Source organism: Sphaeramia orbicularis, chromosome 9 (assembly GCF_902148855.1).
Source record: "Sphaeramia orbicularis chromosome 9, fSphaOr1.1, whole genome shotgun sequence".
Taxonomy (NCBI): domain Eukaryota; kingdom Metazoa; phylum Chordata; class Actinopteri; order Kurtiformes; family Apogonidae; genus Sphaeramia; species Sphaeramia orbicularis.
Window position 1 is genome coordinate 9282435 of NC_043965.1, and position 21518 is coordinate 9303952.

At 36.5% G+C, this 21518-nt stretch overlaps 1 protein-coding gene across 2 annotated transcripts in view; it reads right to left on the reverse strand.

The window, feature by feature from the left end:
• Positions 1-21518, reverse strand: part of pdzd2 (PDZ domain containing 2) — an 82466-nt gene that overhangs the window by 45364 nt on the left and 15584 nt on the right. For both annotated transcript variants that reach the window (XM_030143391.1, XM_030143390.1), the window contains exons 2-4: positions 8175-8506; positions 6679-7154; positions 488-980 (exon numbers count right to left, since the gene is read on the reverse strand). In XM_030143391.1, the coding sequence (XP_029999251.1) occupies positions 488-980; positions 6679-7154; positions 8175-8294 (1089 nt within the window). In that variant the 5' untranslated portion in view covers positions 8295-8506. The remainder of the gene's footprint in view (positions 1-487; positions 981-6678; positions 7155-8174; positions 8507-21518) is intronic.

The window sequence follows — 21518 nt, forward strand, 5'->3', positions numbered from 1 at the left end:
GGGGGCCACTGATCAGCCTTGGCGGAGGTCTGCGCTCTCCGAGTGCTTCTAGTTTTATTTAATTCTGCAGAATGTCTTTATTTCTACTACATAAATGTCATTGCCTGTTCTGTATCCAATGGTTCAATAAATCAGTCATTAAAGAATATGACATGCTTTTTTCATGAACTGTATAAACAATATTTAGCTTTTATTCTTATAGACTGTATTGAAAGAGAAATTCAGGGTCTCAGGAAAATCATCGCTCATCAATTAATCATTAATTAATTGATAAGGTCAATCAACTAATGACTGATGGATTAATCAATAATTTGCATCCCTACCCGCGACCCACTGAAAACAGGTTTGCGACCCACTTTTGGGTCCTGAACTACCAGTTGAGAACCACTGCTGTGATCCATTTTTTGTTCTGGGTTAATGAGACGAACAAAAGGCAATAAAAGACTAGTTCTGTGAGCAGTGATGTGATGTGACCAGTGTGTCCTACCTGGGTGGAGGGTTCACTGCTGAAAGGCTCCAGTTTGCTCTCCAACAGCTGACTGTGGCTCCTCGAAGGCAGAGTGGCGGACACTCCACCTCCACCCGAAGGATGGGAGCCGGCGTTCGTCTGAGAAAAGCTGACTATATCTGGGCTTTGCTCTGTGGTTTTATCCGAGGGGCTTTGTCCTGCGCTCGTGGAGGCGGACGAGCCGAAGCTGCTCGGACTCGTCTGCTGCTCGGAGTCGACGCCGTCTACGAGGCCTCTGAAAGACGACCGCGATATGACGCCGAATTTGCGTGTTCGTTTGCAGTTGGCCGAGCTGTCGGAGGGTTCGGATGGAGGTCCAGACGGCTGCTGCTGGACTTCACAGGGGTCAGCGGTCACAGGGAGACTGGGACCCACATCCATGTCTCCAGGGGGGAGGGGCGCCTTCCGCTTGACCCGCCGCAGGAGGATCAGGTAGATGTAGCCTCCGTTCCAACACTGATCTGCCAGGTAGCTGCAAAAAGCATGGACGGACTAAGGCTGGTACACATCTGAAACAAACACAGCCCTCACATCTGGAAACATTTTTGAGACTTTAACGGAAACTTCAGCTGTGTTCATAATAAAACCACGTCTACTGAAGAACTTCTACATTCTCAAGGTAGAAAGTCTAATATTCTTGTCATTAATTTATCGTGTTTCCAATTAAAATCCAAATGAAAACGGTTTATTGTCGGCCGTATCCCACCTATCAAGGGCAGGGGTAACTAAGACAGCTTTTATTGAAACATGGGCAAATACTGATGCTGATGCATAAACAGAAATTCAGTTTTTCAGATGAACAAACCTGTGGAGCAGTGTGTTTCAGAACCACCCAGCTGTAGCAAAGACGCTCATTTAACAAAAGTTACCCAAATAAATAAATAAAAACTCAAACAGGAACTACTCAAGGAAAAACAGTAATGCAAATGACTGCTTTGACTCTCGCAGTCCAAGCTGCTGTAAAGATAAAAGTTTAAGTTTTTTAAGGTTTATGTGTTGAAATGACATTTTCAGCTTGCTGATGATACCAATGAATTGTAAACTTGTTTTTATTGATGTATTTTGTAACTGTATTTGTATTTTAACAGACCCCAGGAAGAGTAGCAACCACTATAGTGGAAGTTAATGGAGATCCATATGAACAATAAACAATAATAAATGTGTTCTTTGCCGTTTCTTCACATCATGGTTTAACTATGAACTGTTACAACACTAGACAACAGTCTGTCCTGAGTCTGTGGATCTTTAGTCTTTGTAGTATTAATGCTGCCTGAGGTCAGGAGGATTACATGTACTTAATATTTTGGTTTTTGCCCTTATTCTGAAAAAGACAAAAAAATTTAACTAATCTTAATAAACCGCCCAAGACGCAACTGGAAAAAATGATGACAAAGAATAACTTGAAAATGCTTGTGCTAAAGCTCACAAAATTTCTGTCGATAATCAGCTTAAAATATTGCAGTTGAAATGGTTAATGCATGCATACGTTATACCTGTGCAAGTAAATAAAAACAAAAGTATTTATTATATTTAAAAGAAATAAAATATTCTATTGCTAAAGAAACATTTAATATGGAATTGAATATTTGTTTAACAAACTTTGTTATACATTCTAATTGTTGCGCATCAAACGGTCTTATTTTATGTTTATGTTTATGTTTACGCATTTGGCAGACGCTTTTTTCCAAAGCGACTTACAGGGGAAAACCAATTAAATCACTCAATCAATCAAATTTTATTTATATAGCGCCAGATCACAAAAAAGTTATCTCTTGACATTTTATATATAGAGTTGGTCAAAACCAGACTCTAAGTCAATTCTACAGAAACCCAACAGAATCCTCCTGGAGCAAACACTTGTGACTGGTGACAGTGGCGAGGAAAAACTTCCCTTTAACAGGCAGAAACCTCGAGCAGACCCAGACTCCTGGAGGATGGCCGTCTGCCTTGACCAGTTGGGGTTAAAGAGAGAGAGTAGAGAAGGGGAAAAAGAGAGAGCGATAGAGATAGGGACTGGGGGAGAGGGGGAGAAGGGGGGAGTAGGGGGAGACACATGGAGGCGGTTGAGGATAAGTGAGTGGTGATGATGAGGGCAGGGAAGAGGCCGGACCACCGCAGCAGGTCCAGAGATAATCGTGAAAGAATCTGTGGTTGTCCTGGGAAAAACCTTATTAGAATATTTAAAATGGAATGTTTGAAAGTGCTAGGACAGGAGGTGCTCTCGGAAGAGCTGGGTCTTCAGGAGCTTCTTGAAGATAGGCAGGGATGACTCTGTTCTTGTAGCACTTGGTAGAGCGTTCCACCAACGTGGAACGACCCATGAAAAGAGCCTGGATTGTCTTGTACAAGGTCTGGGGACCACCAGACTACGTTCCCCAGATGAGCGGAGTGGTCGTGGGGCGACATAAGCTTTTATTAGTGCACCTAAGTAGACAGGAGCAGACCCACGGAGAATTTTGTAGGCTAGGATTAAAGATTTGAATTTGATGCGGGCAGCTATGGGTAGCCAGTGTAACTCAATGAGTAAGGGGGTGACATGTGCCCTTTTAGGCTGATTGAAGACCAGACGCGCTGCTGCATTCTGGACCATCTGTAGTGGTTTGACAACACAAGCTGGGAGGCCCGTTAGAAGAGCATTGCAGTAGTCAAGACGGGAGATAACCATAGTCTGCACCAGGAGCTGGGTGGCCTGTTCGGTTAGGTATGGCCTGATCTTTCTTAGGTTGAACAGAGTGAAACGGCATGATCGGGTGACAGAGGCAACGTGATCCGTGAAGGTCAACTGATTATCAATCATGACTCCCAAGTTACGTACTACACTGGTAGGAGCCAGAGGTATGGAGTCAATAGTGATGGAGATGTCCTGCTGTATGGTTGGCTTAGCTGGGAAGACCAGCAGTTCAGTTTTGGACAGGTTCAGCTGAAGGTGATGGGCTTTCATCCATGCAGATATGTCAGAGAGACAATCTGAGATCCGCACTGAGACTGTGGAGTCATCAGGTGGGAATGACAGATAGAGCTGGGTATCATCAGCATAGCAATGATATGAGAAGCCGTGTGAGTGGATGATCTGACCGAGTGAGGTGGTGTATATGGCAAAAAGGAGGGGGCCCAACACAGAGCCTTGGGGGACCCCCGTGGTGAGGCGGTGAACTGCTGATGTGTGCCCTAGCCAGGACACACTGAAGGACCGACCAGTAAGGTAAGATTGAAACCAGGAGTGTGCGTGGCCTGTGATGCCCATGTTCCAGAGTATGGATAACAGGATATCATGATTGACAGTGTCAAATGCTGCTGATAAGTCCAGTAGAATGAGTACTGAAGACTTGGCTGCTGCTCTAGCCTCTTTCAAGGCTTCTGTCACAGACAACAGAGCCGTTTCAGTGGAGTGGCCGATTTTGAAGCCAGATTGGTTGATGTCAAGGAGGTTATTTTGGGAGAGAAATTCTGTGACCTGTTTGAAAACAGCCCTTTCGATGATCTTAGAAAGGTATGGGAGGAGTGAGACTGGTCGATAATTCTCCACTTGAGTGGGGGTGAGGGAAGGTTTTTTGAGTAGTGGTGTTACCTGCGCTTGTTTAAATACTGTAGGAAATGTTCCTGAAGTCAGTGAAGCATTAATCACATGTGTGATTGGTGCTGTGATAGTAGGGGCAACAGACTGTAAGAGGTTGGATGGAATAGGGTCCAACAGGCATGTGGTAGGACGGCTAGAGGAAAGGAGTTTAGACACCTCGTTCTCTGTGAGGGGAGTAAATGAGGGGAATGACGCAGTTGGGCTTTTATCAGTTGAGTTAGTAGTAGCCATAGTCAGGGGAGAAGAAGCAGTGTGTGATGATGATGATGTTGAAGAAGGAGGCGTGCAGTCTATGGGTGGATCAGTGAACTGACTGCTGATAGTAGACACTTTATTTGTGAAAAATGAAGCAAAATTGTCTGCTGTCAGATTAGTAGTGGGCGGTGGAGGTGGAGGGTTGAGTAGTGTTTTAAAGGTTGAGAATAGTTTCTTGGTGTCGGTGGCAGAATGAATTTTGTTATTATAGTAAGCCTTCTTCGCAGCAGTGACACTGGATGAGAAGGATACCAATAGTGACTGGAATGTGATCAGGTCAGAAGAGCTTTTTGTTTTGTGCCATTTTCTCTCTGCGGCTCTGAGGTTGGTACGCAGCGACCGGAGGTTATCATTGAGCCATGGGTGGGACTGGGAGGATCGAGCGGGTCTAGTAGATAGAGGGCACAGATTATCCAGACAGGAGCTAAGTGTAGAGCACAGAGACTCAGTGGCATCATTAACCTCTAAGGAGGAAAAAGTGCTGGGGGGAGGGAGAGCGGAGGCTACGACAGTGGAGAAGTGGGTGGGGGACAAATTGTGGAGGTTGCGGCGGAAAGAGACCATGGGGGAGGGAGCAGAGTGTTTTTCAGGGAGAGACACACTGAACTGAATGAAATAGTAATTAGCAATTTTATAGCAGTAATAGCAATTTTATTGCTGCAATAAATATAAATAAGTCGTTTTTTTTGCAGTTCATAATCTGACCAGTCGACTATTATCATTAGTCGCAGCCCTATTAGGCATAGCAAGTACAAAACTGTGTCATTACAACCTTATTTAAAAATAGTTTAGTCTTTAATAAATTGTATACAGGGTGGGGAAGCAAAATTTACAATATTTTGAGGCAGGGATTGAAAGACAGTGTATGACCAATTAGTTTATTGAAAGTCATGAGAATTTAAATCTTCAAATCATATTTTACTGCATTTGTAACGGTCTTGTTGTCTACCTCAAGTTCAATTGCCATTTTTCTCATGGATTTGGTTGGATCCTTTAGGATTTTGGATTTCAGAGCTTTAATAAAAGGTTTGGTACGTTTTTTTGTTGCTTCCTCCACTTCCAGACTTTCTCGTAATAGTTTTGCTCATAGTCATTCTCTTCTTTCCATTATAAACAGTCTTTATGGACACTCCAACTATTTTTGAAATCTCCTTTGGTGTGACGAGTGCATTCAGCAAATCACACACTCTTTGACGTTTGCTTTCCTGATTACTCACATGGGCAAAAGTTTCTGAAAAGGTATGGATAATAGTGTTAGGTATGATTATGACATCAATATATGTTTGGTTTCAAAACAACTGACGTAGTGCCTGCTGAGAAAAAACAACTAAATGTTCATTGTAAATTTTGCTTCCCCACCCTGTACATTGACATCATAGATAGTGCCGCTGCTTGTTTATATTTTATAGATGTCGTATGGACCCAATTAATTACTTTTACATTAATTTGGTATATATGTAAAATTATGCACTGTCAACTGAAATAAAATAAGATGGTATTTTGTATTGTATTGTATATTTCATTTTTTTTTATATATATAATCTGACCAGTCAACTCTTTCATATGTATAAATATAAATATAAAAATAAGATGGTATTTTGTCTTGTACTATGTTGTATATTTCATTTTTTTTATATAATCTGACCACTTGACTCTGTCATATGTATAAATATAAATATATAAATAAGATGGTATTTTGTCTTGTACTGTATTGTATATATATATCTTTTTTTATAATTTGACCAGCCGACTCTGTCATATGCATAAATATAAAATAAGATGGTATTTTGTCTTGTATTGTATATTTCATTGTTTTTTTTTTTTTTAATATAATCTGACCAGTTGACTCTGTCATGTGTATAAATATAAATATAAAAATAAGATGGTATTTTGTCTTGTATTATATATTTCATTGTTTTTTTTTTATATAATCTGACCAGTCGACTCTGTCATATGTATAAATATAAATTAATAAAATAAAATGGTATTTTGTATTGTACTGTATTCCATTGTTTTCTGTTTTTTTTTTTTGCATAATCTAACAAGGCAACTAGTGGTTACAGTAGTCAACTATTGAAATACTACTTTTATACTGCTTATATCTTTGACTTTTATTCTGATTGTATCGTTTAATCTTTAATGTGTACAAAAAGCAAATAAATCTATCTTTATCTTTATTTTATCTTAAATATTCATCCATTTCAGCCTCGGTTGACAGTGTGATTCTTCTGCTACGGTGGAACCCTCTGCAAACCCTCTTAATTTGTGGGTAAAATCTCCAGGTTTTCCAGTGGAATCATGTGGAGCCATGTTCCATCTCCGTTATGGGATGTCTTACCTGGCTCCGGTGACGTCCACTCCCACCATCAGCTGGCCGTTCAGAGACAGCAGCTCGTCTCGGAGTCTGATCCTCCCACAGCGGGTGGCCGGGCTCTTCTTCCTCACCTCGGTCACCCAGATACAGCCCACATCCATCATGGGACCCTGGTCCTTCCTCCTCCTCGGACCTCCCTTTTTTCTTCCTTCGGGGTCTCCAAAAATGGGGATGTTCCCGAAGCTGAGGCCGAAGTCTCTGCCATCTGCTTCATCTTTACAGAGGGAAACAGCGTGCACTTCGATGTCCAGTCCGTCGTTACAGGACGGACTAACGGGCGGCGCCGTGTCACACTCCATGAAGTTCATCTGAATGTACTCCACCAGCTTCTGGATGGCGGCCAGGCACAGCGATATGTCCACCACGTTAAGACTGTTAACGCTGCTGCTGCTGCAGATGCTCTGTCTTTCCACATTCTGACTGATGTCCTGCTCCACATGCTGCAGAAAAACACAAATGATCAACCAGCCCACACCAGTGGACAATTAGGTTTTACTTCTTAAAAATAAATCAACAGCCCTGCAACTAAATAAAGACCTGTCTAATAAAATATGGTCTTGACAGATGTAACGACTCCTTTTCTACAACGGCATCAGATCAACTTTATGATATGGACTGAGATGAGAAAGCTGCAGAAGGAACACTGAAGCATTTTTAAGTGTTTCAGCTGCGAATGTAAATGAAATAGGACAAAAGAAAATATAAGCATAAAAATAATTTTCATGATAGGAAAATATATTAGGGATTGACCGATATATTCGGCATTTCACACATATTGGCATCTGCCTTTTTTTTTTTTATCCGACGGCTGATAAGAGATCAATTTCAAATTGGGTTGTTTTGGCTCTGATGCAGCCGTACCTCTCTCAGTCCACAGAAGTGAAAATGAAACTTCAAGCTCATTTACCTTTTCCCTACCTTCTGAATCTTTGCAAACTTACTGGTGCAGGACAGGTTTAGATTGTGATTAAAAGCAAATGCCAAGGTCTGACAGTGAAATAGTCCTGGTATTGGTGTGTGGGGGCGGTGTGCACGAGGCTTATTTGTTAAATTTTTCATTGAACTTTATAAGACATGCTTCTGAGCCTGGGAGCTCCCTGAACTTTTTATTAGAATTTTTAAAGAAAGATGTCTAATGTCTAAGATAAAAAAAAAAAGGAAAACTTTACATGTTGCAAATCTGAAAAGCTGTTTAATAAAGATATACTTAAAGGCATTTAAAGTTTAAACAAAGTTAAGTGTTGGAGTTTGTATTATTGAAAATTTTGATGCCATTATTTTCACTTTTACTGCAAATTAATATTGGCTCCAAATATCGGTTATCAGCCTCCTTGACTACTAATAATCAGTATTGGTATTGGCCCTGAAATAATCATATCAGTCAATCCCTAAAATATATCATGATAAAAGTATTTACGGCACAGCCCTATTACATGCTATAATAAAGGCGGTTCCAGTACCTTGTGGTCAGCATGGTGGTCCTTATTCTGGCCGTTGTCTTGTGACGTTGTCGTCTGAGACCGGAGCCAGTCATCCAGCAGTGGGAGGATGCTCAGGGCATTGTCCTGAGTGACGGGCATCCTGGCATCCTGGGCCCACGGGGGGTGGGGGGGCCTTCACCAACCACCAGTCTGAACCTGAGGACAGTTTGTAGATTCACAGGATCCACTGCAGGGCGCCGTCTTCAAACCCATGTCTGTGTGTCCATGAGCAGCACCGTCAACAGTCACACCGTCTGTGGGGGCCGTGTCCACTATAAGAATATACTCACTGCTTTTGTAGTCGTCACTACCTGCAAAACAACAAACGTCACAGTTTGGTGGAGAAATTCATCTTAATTTATCCGTTATCAAGTGATTTATCACCATTTATTATAATATTATACTCTACTTCTGCATCTTCTCATTGAAAAAACAGGTATTTTTAGAGCTGTCAAAATTAACTCATTAATGCAGATTAATCCATCATCATGATTAAGCCGATTAAAAATTTTAACTCAATGAACCCATCTGCAGCACAGAATGACTGAACATCTCTGTCAATGCATTTGGGTCAGTTTGTCCAAGTAGAGCTATCATCACGCATGAACAAATGGTCAGCTGATTATATAGTGACAGGCAGCAGAACCAACCCACAAAGATGGAAGACACTAAACAGTACGTTAGCCCTCTGGATGGAAATATGAGGACAACTTTCTCCACTGTACCTGGCTATGTATGAAAATTAAGCCTTTTTGGCATGATATCTGCTCCACTTTGACCAGGTTCACAGGGGTTAATGTTCCAGCGGACCCTGAACTTTGTTTGCTGGGGAACTTTACAAGTGTTCGTGGTTCTCTAAAGAATGTTCAACTCAAATTTAACCCTTTCATGCATACTGGTCACTACAGTGGACAGCTATTCTACAGCCGTTCTCTTGTATATTCGTGGATTTTGTTGTTCTTTTCGTTGTTTTTTTTTTTTTTTTTTTACACATATCTTTATTAAAGTTTTAAGACACTATATATCTTTTCTGACATGAATTGGTTACATTATCTAGATCTCTCCTGAGCATAAACCCCCAGAATCACAAGCCCTCCCCATAGTTTTCACACAATTTATCACTAAATTCATGTTTCTGTGCGTCAAAAATTAAACGTGTGGTGTCCAGCTGAGTGGACATTTTTGAAACTTAATGAAAAATAGGTTCATAAGAATTTTTGTTTTTCATTATTATTTTTTTATGTATTTTTGAAATTTTTTGAACTATTTTTATTTTATTTATTTTTTAAAATTTATTTTTCAAAAGAAATTTTTCAATCGCATTGTTTTTTTCATGTGTAAAGAAGAATAAAACACTCAGGAAAAAATTTTGATTAAGGTTCTCATAATTCATGCATGAAAGGGTTAAATTACGGAAGTTGCTCTATGTGTGGTCAAGAAGTGCATTGCGGTGTCATGGAAATCTGACTGCCCCCTTCTTATTGATAGGTGGATTTTTGAGATGAACAGTTGCATCCCCCTGGAAAAAAATCACTTGTCTCAGGAAACAATATAATACCTTCTTGAAAATTTGGCAGCCATATTTAGACCATATTGGTACATCTCTTACACCAAGTACTTAATGTAGTTATCTATATTGACCCTGTGCACTGACTGTTGTTTTGTTGTTGTTTTTTTATGTTATTGGTATATTTTGTTGGTGCACACTGTATAAGAAAAAACCTGAAAATAAAATATTTCAAAAGAAATATGAGGACAAAAAAAAAAGATGGAACAGTCAACCCACATAAAGTCTTATACACACTCTGCAGGAAGGAGTTTTCTTTTCACCAAAGCACTTCCACCTTAAAATACCACATTAACGCGAAGCATATGTTAGTCGGGGATTCTGCTAGCACATCGGCTAATGTGTCGCTCAGCTTGGACAAACACATTAGGTGCATATATATTCCCTTCTTTCTTGAGTCTCTTTGCTCGTACAAAATGAAATGAGATTAATATAGATTAAAAATGAATGATATTTAACTAACTGAAATGAATCCACAGCATCCTTGTGATTAATTAAAATTGTAATCATTTGACAGCACTAATATTTTCCTACATTTCATTTATTGATCATGTAGGTGTTAGGGGTGTAAGAAAATATCGGTTCTGCAATATATCGCAATATTTCATTTCACAATACTGTATCGATATTAAAAAGTACTGTATCAATATTTTGAGGTATTTATTTAAATGCAGATATTGTGGAGGTTCATTTTGTTTTTTTGCTTTTCTTTTTTGTTTATATTTTATTTATTATTATTTAACACTCTTATTAAATAATGTTCGTTCCTTTGTTGGGATTGCACAAAAATAATGTTATGATGTTAGTTATGAATTAATAGAATATGAACATTTGAACAGGATCTTAAACTGTAATGTCTATAAAACGTAATTTAAGTTTTAACACAGGAACATTTTGTGATATAGCATTTGATCCTGTTCTGATTAGGGGTGTAATGATATGAAAATTTCATATCATGGTTGTTGTGACCAAAATAATCGCGGTATTGTTGAAATTGTGCTCAGAATGTTCAAAAGTACTAATATACACAATGAAATAATTTAACCAAGTTGTATTTAAAAAAACAAAACAAAAACAAACAAACAAATAAAATAATTGGCACAATGTACTTTCTCTTGGCAGAAACATTCAAGTATTAACCCTTAGGGGTCTGAGCCTATTTTGTCTGTTTTTCAGTACTTTTGATTTTGCCTTTATATACTATATAAACAAATGTTTATTATACCCATGTTTGGGATCTTTTTTTCAGCACAACTTCATCTATATCATCTGCCTATTATTTTTTTCACTTTAACCAACTATAAAAACATAAAAGGCCATAAAACATAAAAAATTCATAAAATCCAATTTGAAAAATGCATATACTTTATTGCATAAATAAGACAAAGATGCTTAATGAACTTTTTCAAAGACTTTAAAAGTGAATATTGGTTCCAAATATTAGGTATAGAAAATTAAAATTCTAAGAAATTAAAACTATACTCAAATATTTGACATAAAAGCACATCTTCACATGGGCATTTTTTTCCCTAAAAGTGCGGTAATCAAACACAGTTATCATGATAATTAGAATTTAAATGGTAATACTAACTGTTGGCAATTTTACCACGGTTTATTGTTATACTGGTAATCATTACATCCCTAGTTCTGATCAAATAAAAATGTGTTTAGTATTTGTGCAGATTTCTGGTGTAATCCAATTCTTCAAAGAAATAATCATTTAAAAAAAGAAACAAACAAAAAATTGCCTTTTTAACAATATCATGATATATCGTATCGTGATCCTAGTATTGTGATTTGTATCGTATCGCCAGATTCTTGCCAATACACACCCCTAGTAGGTGTTAATATTTGAATATTATTCTTCTCAATAATTATTTTCTTTTTATTCTCATAAAATTATCTCCATATTTTACGACATTATTCTCGTGGTGACTTTTTATTTTCGTATGTGGCCCTACTATGTCGTCGTACATTACCGCTGATCTCTGGGCTAAATTCTCTCCGTTATGTCAGGGTTTGATATGTAGCTTCTTCACTCATTAAATCAGACGTTGTGGATGAAAGTCATGTTAACTAAAGACAATTTGTTGTTGGCGGTCTAAGACATGCAGAACCAGCTGTGTAGTCCTTCAGGGGCCCCATTCTGTATGAAGAGCTTCGATGTGAAGTGAGGAATCTGGGTTGACCCCTTCTGCACACACAGTAACTACAGACACAGAACTGAGTGCAGCCACATCTGTAGCAGATATAGACAAAATGTAGGCTACCATGAGACCACACTTTAATGACTATGCAGAGCTTGGGCTTCAAATAAACTGCTGGGCTTTGTGGTACCATCTGTCTCTACTATTCCTGGGCTCTTTTACTGAAAAGAAACAGGGCCTGGTTTGGCCTGGCTTGGCCTGGCCTGGCTTGGCCTGAGCTCAGCCGTAGCGTGGAATGGGGGTGTAGGGTCACAAAGAAGGAGTGCACAGTGGGGGTACAGCAGAAGGAAAAGAAGACGGAGTTTTCCAAATGTGGGCGCAGCGTCAAAATGACACATAATTGATGTGTAGCAGGAGGACGTCCACTCAGAGCAGGAAAACGTCTATGGGTTCACATGTAAATACACACAAGGCTGAAACGGCCTTTAAACAACCGAGCACACAAGGATCAGTCTGTTCATCGTGTTTAGTGAGATGTATTTACTGTGACAGAAACAACAGTTGGAAAAGAATAAATGATCATGTGTAAGTTTGGAGACGGTGGGAGGAGCCTCGTACTGGTGACTTTAGAAAGACAGACTACACACAAAAAAACATGATCAAAAAAAGTTAAATAATGAACTGTTTCTGACACGAGCCGCACTGTTTTAACGAACAAGTTACTATTCTTTTCTCTGCACTTGTTTGTTGTATGTTACTGCTGTTAACTGTGAAATTTCCCCACGGTGGAACAAGGTTCTAATAGTTTTGGATTTTTCATTATAGTTTAGTTTTATTCAGTTTTGACTTTTTTTTTCTCTAATTCAGTTAGTTTTAATTCGTTTTTAGAGCAGGTTTGCTAGTTTTTATTAGTTTTCGTTATTTTCTAAATGCTTAGTTTTAGTTTAGTTTTAGTTTTTTTATATCTTTCATCTTCTTCACCGTCATATTCAAATAAATCCCAGACAGGACTCTGCTGCTTTCTCCCAACTTTAGTCTGCATGTTTCCAGTAGAGTGGGGACCAGAAGACGACTGGAAACCACTAGTGAGGAGAAGTGACGGACCGTTAAATATCATATGGTGCCAGCAGCTAAAATTGCTTGAGGGAAATAAATTGATTTCATATCAATCTGACACTGACAAAGACGAAAACGAAGGGAATTTTATCCACAATTTTTATCTGTTTCAGTTAGTTTTGTATGCACACAATACAGTTTCAGTTAATTATCGTTTTTTTTCCTTTTAATTATAGTTTTTATTTATTTCAGTTAACGAAAATGTTTTTTCAATTTCAGTTTTCATCATTTTGTTAGTTTTCGTTAACGATAACCTTGCGGTGGAATAAATAAAGTCCTATCTTATCTTATCTTATCTTATCTACTGAACTTGGGCAGTGTGTCATGTTGGGCACAATAATAAAAAAACCCCTCACTTATCCGATGTGACTTGGCTTTGTTCTGTTGAAATCAGCATAATATCAGACAAGTGCATGAAAATGTTGGTGCTGGAAAAATGCTGAAGCACAAGTAAGTGTTCAGTTAACCTGTAAAAGAGCAGTAGTTTGGTGACATTTAAGGGTTGGGAACCATTCAGCTATTAGACAGTTGGTGCAAGTTTTAGGGCATCCAGATAAACGGGGGGGGGGGGGGGGGGGGGGGGTTTCAAAAGCAAATTTACAAAAACTATCATGTGGGTGCCATAAGAAGAGCTAACAACTATTCGCAGCCGGCCAACTAAATGACTGCCAACAACTATTATGTAAAAGAATTAACTTTAGCCGGTGTTGTTAGAAGTGGAAATAAATCATGTTTTATAGCGGCAAGTAAAGATTTGCTTTGGAATACCCAAGTGGCAAAAAGAAAAAAAAAAAGCTATTCCACATTAACAAAATATTGCACTTACAACCTCATACTTATAATTACACACAGCTACATTTCGCACACTCATTATCATATTGATAATATATTGTCTAGTACATATTGTACAAGTTGCTGTTCTAATTTTGTGTCATTATACAGTGCACTTACATCTGACATCTGTCTATCTATCTATCCATCTATCCATCTATCTATCAAACCTGCTAAGTGACATTTTTGGTTGGAAATAAAAATCTGCTATCACCCATATTATAGTTTCAAATTTCAGTCTCCTGTGAAAGTTGTTTACATTCCATCATAAGTACCAACATTAAAGGAACAGATATTTTTTGTCATATTTCACAGTTTCTTGTTATATAAACAGTTCTCTCTCTCTCTCTCTCTCTCTCTCTATGTGTGTATATATATATATATATATATATATATATATATATATATATATATATATATATATATATATATATATATATATATACATATATATATATCGAATACAGATGTAAGTGCACTGTCGCTGGCAGAGATCACCTGCAATTTCATTGCACAACTGATGTAACGGCATTAAAGTTTATTCTATTCTATTCTATTCTATTGCAAACAGCAGAGGAAAATACTGATGTTTGTCTTTGAGATAAATTAAATTGAAAAACAAAACATAAACATTTTCCATGAGAAAATGAACAGAACACCAACCAGTCAGATGCATCCACTGTCACTGATCCTGATCTGTTCTTTCATTTACTGATAGTTTGGACATAAAATAATAGTCATTTATTACTATTACTATTACTACTACTACTACTATTACTACTACTACTTATCATTATTTCTCTGTTATTGTTGTGTGTAATTTGTTGTTTTTACATGTACTTTCCAATGTGCAATTGCCTGTTTTTTGGCTACTGTTTTTTAAACTTTTAAACCTAAATTTCCTGAGGGCTCAGTAAAGTTCTGTCTAATCAAATCAAATCTAAATGTGTGAGGTGAGGTCACGGGACACTGACCTTTGACCCCTTCCAGTCACTTCATCCTGAAGGCCACTGTTAATGAGTCTCTGCAGTAGAAACATACAGGGGTTGGACAAAATAATGGAAACACCTTAAAACATCAACAAAATATAATTTAATATGGTGTAGGTCCGCCTTTTGCGGCAATTACAGCCTCAATTCTCCGAGGTATTGATTCATACAACTTGTGAATTGTTTCCAAAGGAATTTTAAGCCATTCTTCAGTTAGAATACCCTCCAACTCTTTTAGAGACGATGGCGGTGGAAATCGACGTCTTACTTGAATCTCTAAAACTGACCATAAATGCTCAATAATGTTGAGGTCTGGGGACTGTGCCGGCCATACGAGATGCTCAACTTCATTAGAATGTTCCTCATGCCATTCTTTAACAATTCTAGCTGTATGGATTGGGGCATCATCATCTTGAGGTGAAGGTGTTTCCATTATTTTGTCCAACCCCTGTACAAGCATCTCTTATCTGTTTTCACTGTTAAATACTCTAAATTCATCAGTGTTCCCCACTCTCCTCTGGACCTGCCCTGATTTACCAGACTGACTTCCACACTGACAGAAAACAGTACGGATTTTTTTTTATTTTTTATAATCAAACCGGAAGAGAAAGTCAGTCAGTCAGCTGCTGACACACATTGGTTAAACAACAACAACAGCATTAACAACAAGGACATTTCCAGTAATGGCCTAAATCCCTCTAAATGGAGCCCTACCCCCACTCTCCATAATCTGTGGCTCAGACCTGCAGCGTAGAGGAACACAGGCTTTAGTTTATGCACAAGTACTCTGCACTCACACCCACTGATTTTACTACAAATTAACAGGAATATATATGTTCAGCTGTTTTCTGCCTCCTATAGAGCAGGAGTGTCAAACTTCTATCAGGGCCCACATTCAGCCCAATCTGATCTCAAATGGGCCGGACCAGTAAAATAATGACATAATAACCTATAAATAATGACAACTCCAAAGTTTCTCTTTGTTTTAGTGCAAAAAATAACATTAAATTATGAAAATATTTACATTTACAAACTATCTAAGCAAAAAAAGATGTAAATAACCTGAAAAAACTGAAATTTCTTGAGAAAAATAAGTGCTATTTTAACAATATTGTGCCTCAACTTATCATTTATACATCTACAAGAGCGCCAAACATTCAGTAATAAGCAGAATATTGTTAAAGTTGCACTTTATTTTCTTTAGACATTTCAGCTTGTTCATATTACTTCAGGTTATTCACATTTTATTGTTAAAGGATAGTTTATTAATGTAAATATTTTCACAATTTAATGGGGGGGGGGGGTTTGCACTTAAACAGAGAAAAAATTTAAGTTGTCATTCTTTATAGGCATAATGTCATATTAATTTTTCATATTAAACCAAGAAGAAACTTTGGAGTCAATATTTATAGATTATTATGCTATTATTTTACTTGAGATCAAATTGCTCTGTATGTGGAACCTGAACTAAAATGAGTTCGACATAATTGATTATTAATGTCTTCAGTGTAATTTTTGCACTTCTCTTTTTTGCACTACTTTAGTTTTAGTGCAAAAAGTAAAATTACAGTATAAAAATATTTACCTTCACTACCTATCAAACTATAACAAAAAAAAGTGAATAACCTGAAAATTCATGAAAAACCTGAGATTTATTAAGAAAAATAAATGAATTCTAATACGGCTAAAATTTACTTAGTTGTAAGAAATGCATAGAACTGTGTTGAAATAGTGCTAATACATTTGTGCACAGACTACTGACATTATTTGACAGTGGAAGCTATATTTTCAGAAATATCGGATTTTGAATAGCGCGTGTATGTGAAAACTTTTGCTGGTGGACGGACGTGACATTACCCATGATGCTCTGGTCAGTACCAGTACTTTATTAGGAATAAACTTATATACTTACTATTGCTAATTCTCCTCTTATTCATAAATGTTAGTATTGTGGACCTAAAACAATAACAGCTGACACAAAAAACACAAAATGTGGCAGTGGACGGATGTGACATGGTTGTTACAGATCCCATCATACTGATGCTCTGCAGCCATGTCACCGTTTACACTAATGATCCCTGTGCAAAAACTAGGATCAGAATTATTTATTGTATAGTTTATCATCATACTAAAGAGTAAATAACAAAATATAATTGTTATTTCTTTATAAAAATGCTTATTATTAGAGTATTGTTTATTTAAAAAGTGAGGTGTGACATTCTTAATGTATGTATTGGCGTAACATAAGCAGGATGGATCAGCACCATACTCCATATTGAACCTGTAAAAATCAAACATGTGATATGTAGGAGAGAATCTGTAAGAAAAACTGGGGAATCTAAAAGAATAGAATATTTGTTTTTCAGGTAAATTCAGTTCAAATATAACTTGGCCATTTGTGACATGAAAATATAGCATTAATTGTGATGAAATTGGACATTTTTGAGCTGAAAACATAGTTCATATGACCATCAACATGTTGCAACAGAACTGAAATCCTGTCAATTTGCATAACTTGCATTTACCAACACAAAGTTCCTTTGGGGATTCACTTATATTGATTTCTTCTGCACAAAGACAGAAATAAGACCTCTAAGCAAATTTTAGCTGAGATATCCTTTTACTTTTATACTCTGTGGTGTTTGTTTCAGCTGGTTCTGGAATAAAGGACAAGTTGTTTGTCATTTTCATCTATGTCTGTTTCATACTTTTGTTTCTTTTTTTTGCCTAGTCAAATAATTGTGTGAACAAATCATACAAAATAACTGACAGATTAATTGATTACAGAACTAATGGATAGCTGTAGCTCTAGTAAAGACCACAAATATGGGTCTGTCAGGATGAACATGCATGACTAAGATCAGGTGTTTACGTATTGATAGTACAGACAGTGTGTGACGCAGACGTAGAGTCAGCAGAGGGTCAATGACGTCATCAGAGTACTGTGTAAAAAAAAAAAAAAAAAAATTAAAAAAGCAGTGGCATTTCTGTTCTAGAGCGTGAAACAACCAAACCTCTGCCTACCTTTATTTAATCCATAAAAACCCAGTGCTAATTTTGTCAGTTCCCAAATGAGTTTTTCTCTCTATTTAACCTTTCTTAAGTGATTTATTGTCATTTATTAGAATATTATCGAATTAATTTTGCTTTTTTTTAATTTTTTTTTTTACTGTGAATCATATTTTCTTAGTTAGTTTCCTAAACTTGATTTAGATGCTCATGGAAACTCAAAGAAAATTCAAAGGTTATTAAATCAAAACAGAGAAACGTGAGGAAAAAGTGACTTTTTTAGCAAATATATCAATAACTGAACATAAACCAAGTGTCCATGCACTGTCACTGATCCAACTCCACAGGTTTTACTGGTGAATTAATGTTGCAATATTGTTAAATCTGTCCTAGTCACATTCACACCAAGGATATCCGGCAGCGGTGGTCAGGGTAAAACCATTATATCCCAAAAACTCGATTTCGGGGATATAATCATGCACTGTTAACTGAAATAAAATTAGTTTGTATTTTGTTTTGTATTCTATTCCATTGTTTTGTGTTTTGTTTTTTGCATAATCTGACCAGTCCATTATGTGAAATAGACCAAATAAATTATTTTTAATCACATTTCATACAAAGATCATGCAGACAGAGGAAAAAAAAAAAAAAAAATTAAATTATATTCATTAAATTGCACTGTAAACTGAATAAATTGAAATGAGAATGTATTTTGGATTGGATTTCTTTTTTTTTTTTTTTTGCATATTCTGACCAGCTGACTATGACATATGGACCAAATAAATTACTTTTGATCACATTTTATACTGAGATCATGCACACAGAAGAAAAAAACAATTAAATTATGCACTGATGCACTAATGCAACTGAAATAAAGTAAGATTGTATTTTGTATTGTATTTTTATTTATTTTTTTTGCATATTCTGACCAGCCAACTATGACATATGGACCAAATAAATTACTTTTGATCACATTTCATACTGAGATCATGCCGACAGAGGAAAAAAAACCATTTAAATTATGCACTGATGCAACTGAAATAAAGTAAGGTTGTATTTTGTATTATATTTCTTGTTTTTTTTTTTTTTGCATATTCTGACCAGCTGACTATGACATATGGACCAAATAAATTACTTTTGATCACTTTTCATACTGAGATCATGCAGACAGAAGAAAAAAAAAAAAACTTTTAAATTATGCACTGTCAACTGAATAAATTGAAATGAGATTGTATTTTGTATTGTATTTCTCTTTCTTTTTTTTTGCATATTCTGACCAGCCGACTATGACATATGGACCAATTAAAGTACTTTTGATCACATTTCATATTGAGATCATGCCGACAGAGGAAAAAAAAAAAAACATTTAAATTATGCACTGATGCACTAATGCAACTGAAATAAAGTAAGATTGTATTTTGTATTGTATTGTATTGTATTGTATTGTATTTTTTTTTTTTTTTTTTGCATATTTTGACCAGCTGACTATGACATATGGACCAAATAAATTACTTCTGATCACATTTCATACTGAGATTATGCAGACAGAGGGAAAAAACACATTCAAATGATGCACTAACCGGAGGAAAAACAGGTTCTATTTTGTTTTTGTTTGTTTGTTTTGTTAATCATGTGGACCTGCAGACCTTTTTATTCTCTGGTCAACACCGCTCTTCACCCAACAGTTAAGACAAGATTTAGTTTAACACTGTTGAATGTTTGAGGCTGACCTACATGTCCCACACACCCCTCCCCCCACCTCACCCCTGCCCCACCCCCTGCCCTTCATTCACCATATGGCCAAAGATTAGAAAAATCCCCATTTCAGTATATCTTACATGCATACTATACACAATAAAACAAGAAATAACTCTACGCACCACATTTATAGTACACTGCACTGGTAAAAACCCTTTGGACGTTAAAAAAAACAAAAAAAAAAACAAAGGAGGTGCAGCACAAAGTTACAACTGTTACCGTTACCTTTACTATTATTATACACATATTGGTTGGAGTTTCCCTTTCTGAGTGCAAAAGCTAAAAGGAAGATTAGACGGAGAGTGTTCAAATGATATGTGGGTCATGCTGAGATTTCAGTGTCAGCTGCCATTTGTGCAATTATTATTTAACACAGAAAATGCACATTTGCATCCATTTTATGTGTGAAATGGCTGCGACGGTGCTGAGAACCGGTGGCAAAACAGAGAATTTTCTCCCCTGTTGTTATTTTATTCACTTTTTCTCAAAAATGTCAAATTGGAATGGGAATAAGCTTTATTGTCGTTGCAAAAATACAACTGTGCAGTGCAATGGCATTTTGTTTTTATGCTGTGTAAAGTTCACAGAATTATAAATACAGAAAGAAATTTAAAAGCAGTTAAGAATAAAAATAAACACAAAAATCGTGCAGAATGTACAGGTGTTATGTTCAGTAACACGTTGAAACTGTCAAGTATTTAAAAATACATTTAATGTGAGTAGTGCAGTTGACATGCATATAGATATATCCCATGACTATTTACTAATGTCTTTTAAGTCATTTTTATCTTCTTACACTTGTCATGAGTAATATTCATCAATGGACACACCAAGAGATCATCTCTCTATTAATCCTCATGAGACGTAGTTATGGGGGGTTTTGTCTAACGAGAGATCCGCAGCTATATAAAAAAAAGAACTGAAAAACTATCCACTGAAATGGACATTCATTGAAAACAAAAGTATCGAAAAATGTATCTGAAATTTCACTCAAGACAAGTTTTTCATGCAAAAAAGCAGAATGTTGTACTGATATTATAGAGTTATTGCTCTATATGTTAACCCTTAAAGACCCAAACAGCCCCTGGAAACCAAATTCATCTACCAATGTAAACTGTTTAATACCTGTTGATCCACTAATCCTATCAATACATGTAATCATCAGATATGACCCATTTGGACTTTAAGAGGCTCTGTAGTTACCATGGAAACACTGTCATCTTCTACAACATTGATTTGCCAGTAAAATCCATGGAGTTGGACCAATAACACTTGGTTTATGTTCAGTTAATGATTTATTTTGTCATGAAAAGTCACTATTTCCTTAGTTTTCTCATTTTTTGATATAATAACCCTCAAATTTAATCAAGCTTTTATGAACATCTACATGATCAGTAAATTATATTTCAAAAAATCCATGATTTTCACTGAAAAACTACAAAATATAGAGGATAAGATTATAAGAAATGGTGATAAATAATTGAAGAAAGGTTAAATATAGAGAAAAAACATGGAGGAACTTCCACAAAAGTAGCACTGGTTAAGCATGTTTTAAAGACATTTTCTGTTTTGAGTTTAACAACTGCTTTAGCTCAAGACAAACTGATTTTCAGCTAAACAGCAGTTATGCATCTCAACCAAGGCTGATACATTAACCATAGTTTCTAATATCAACAGCTACTGAAAAATTCTACACTATTAAAAATAATACTATTTTAACATATGTCGCTGCCATAAAGTATTTCATTACCATTTTACAGAAAATTAGAGTTGTAAAATTATCACAATATCAAATTATCTAAATAAGAGGTACAGGGATGAGGGTGGTGCTGGGCATTACTGGACATACAAGTATATATGCAGTATGTGCGTATGTGTATATGTATATATGTATGTACGTATATGT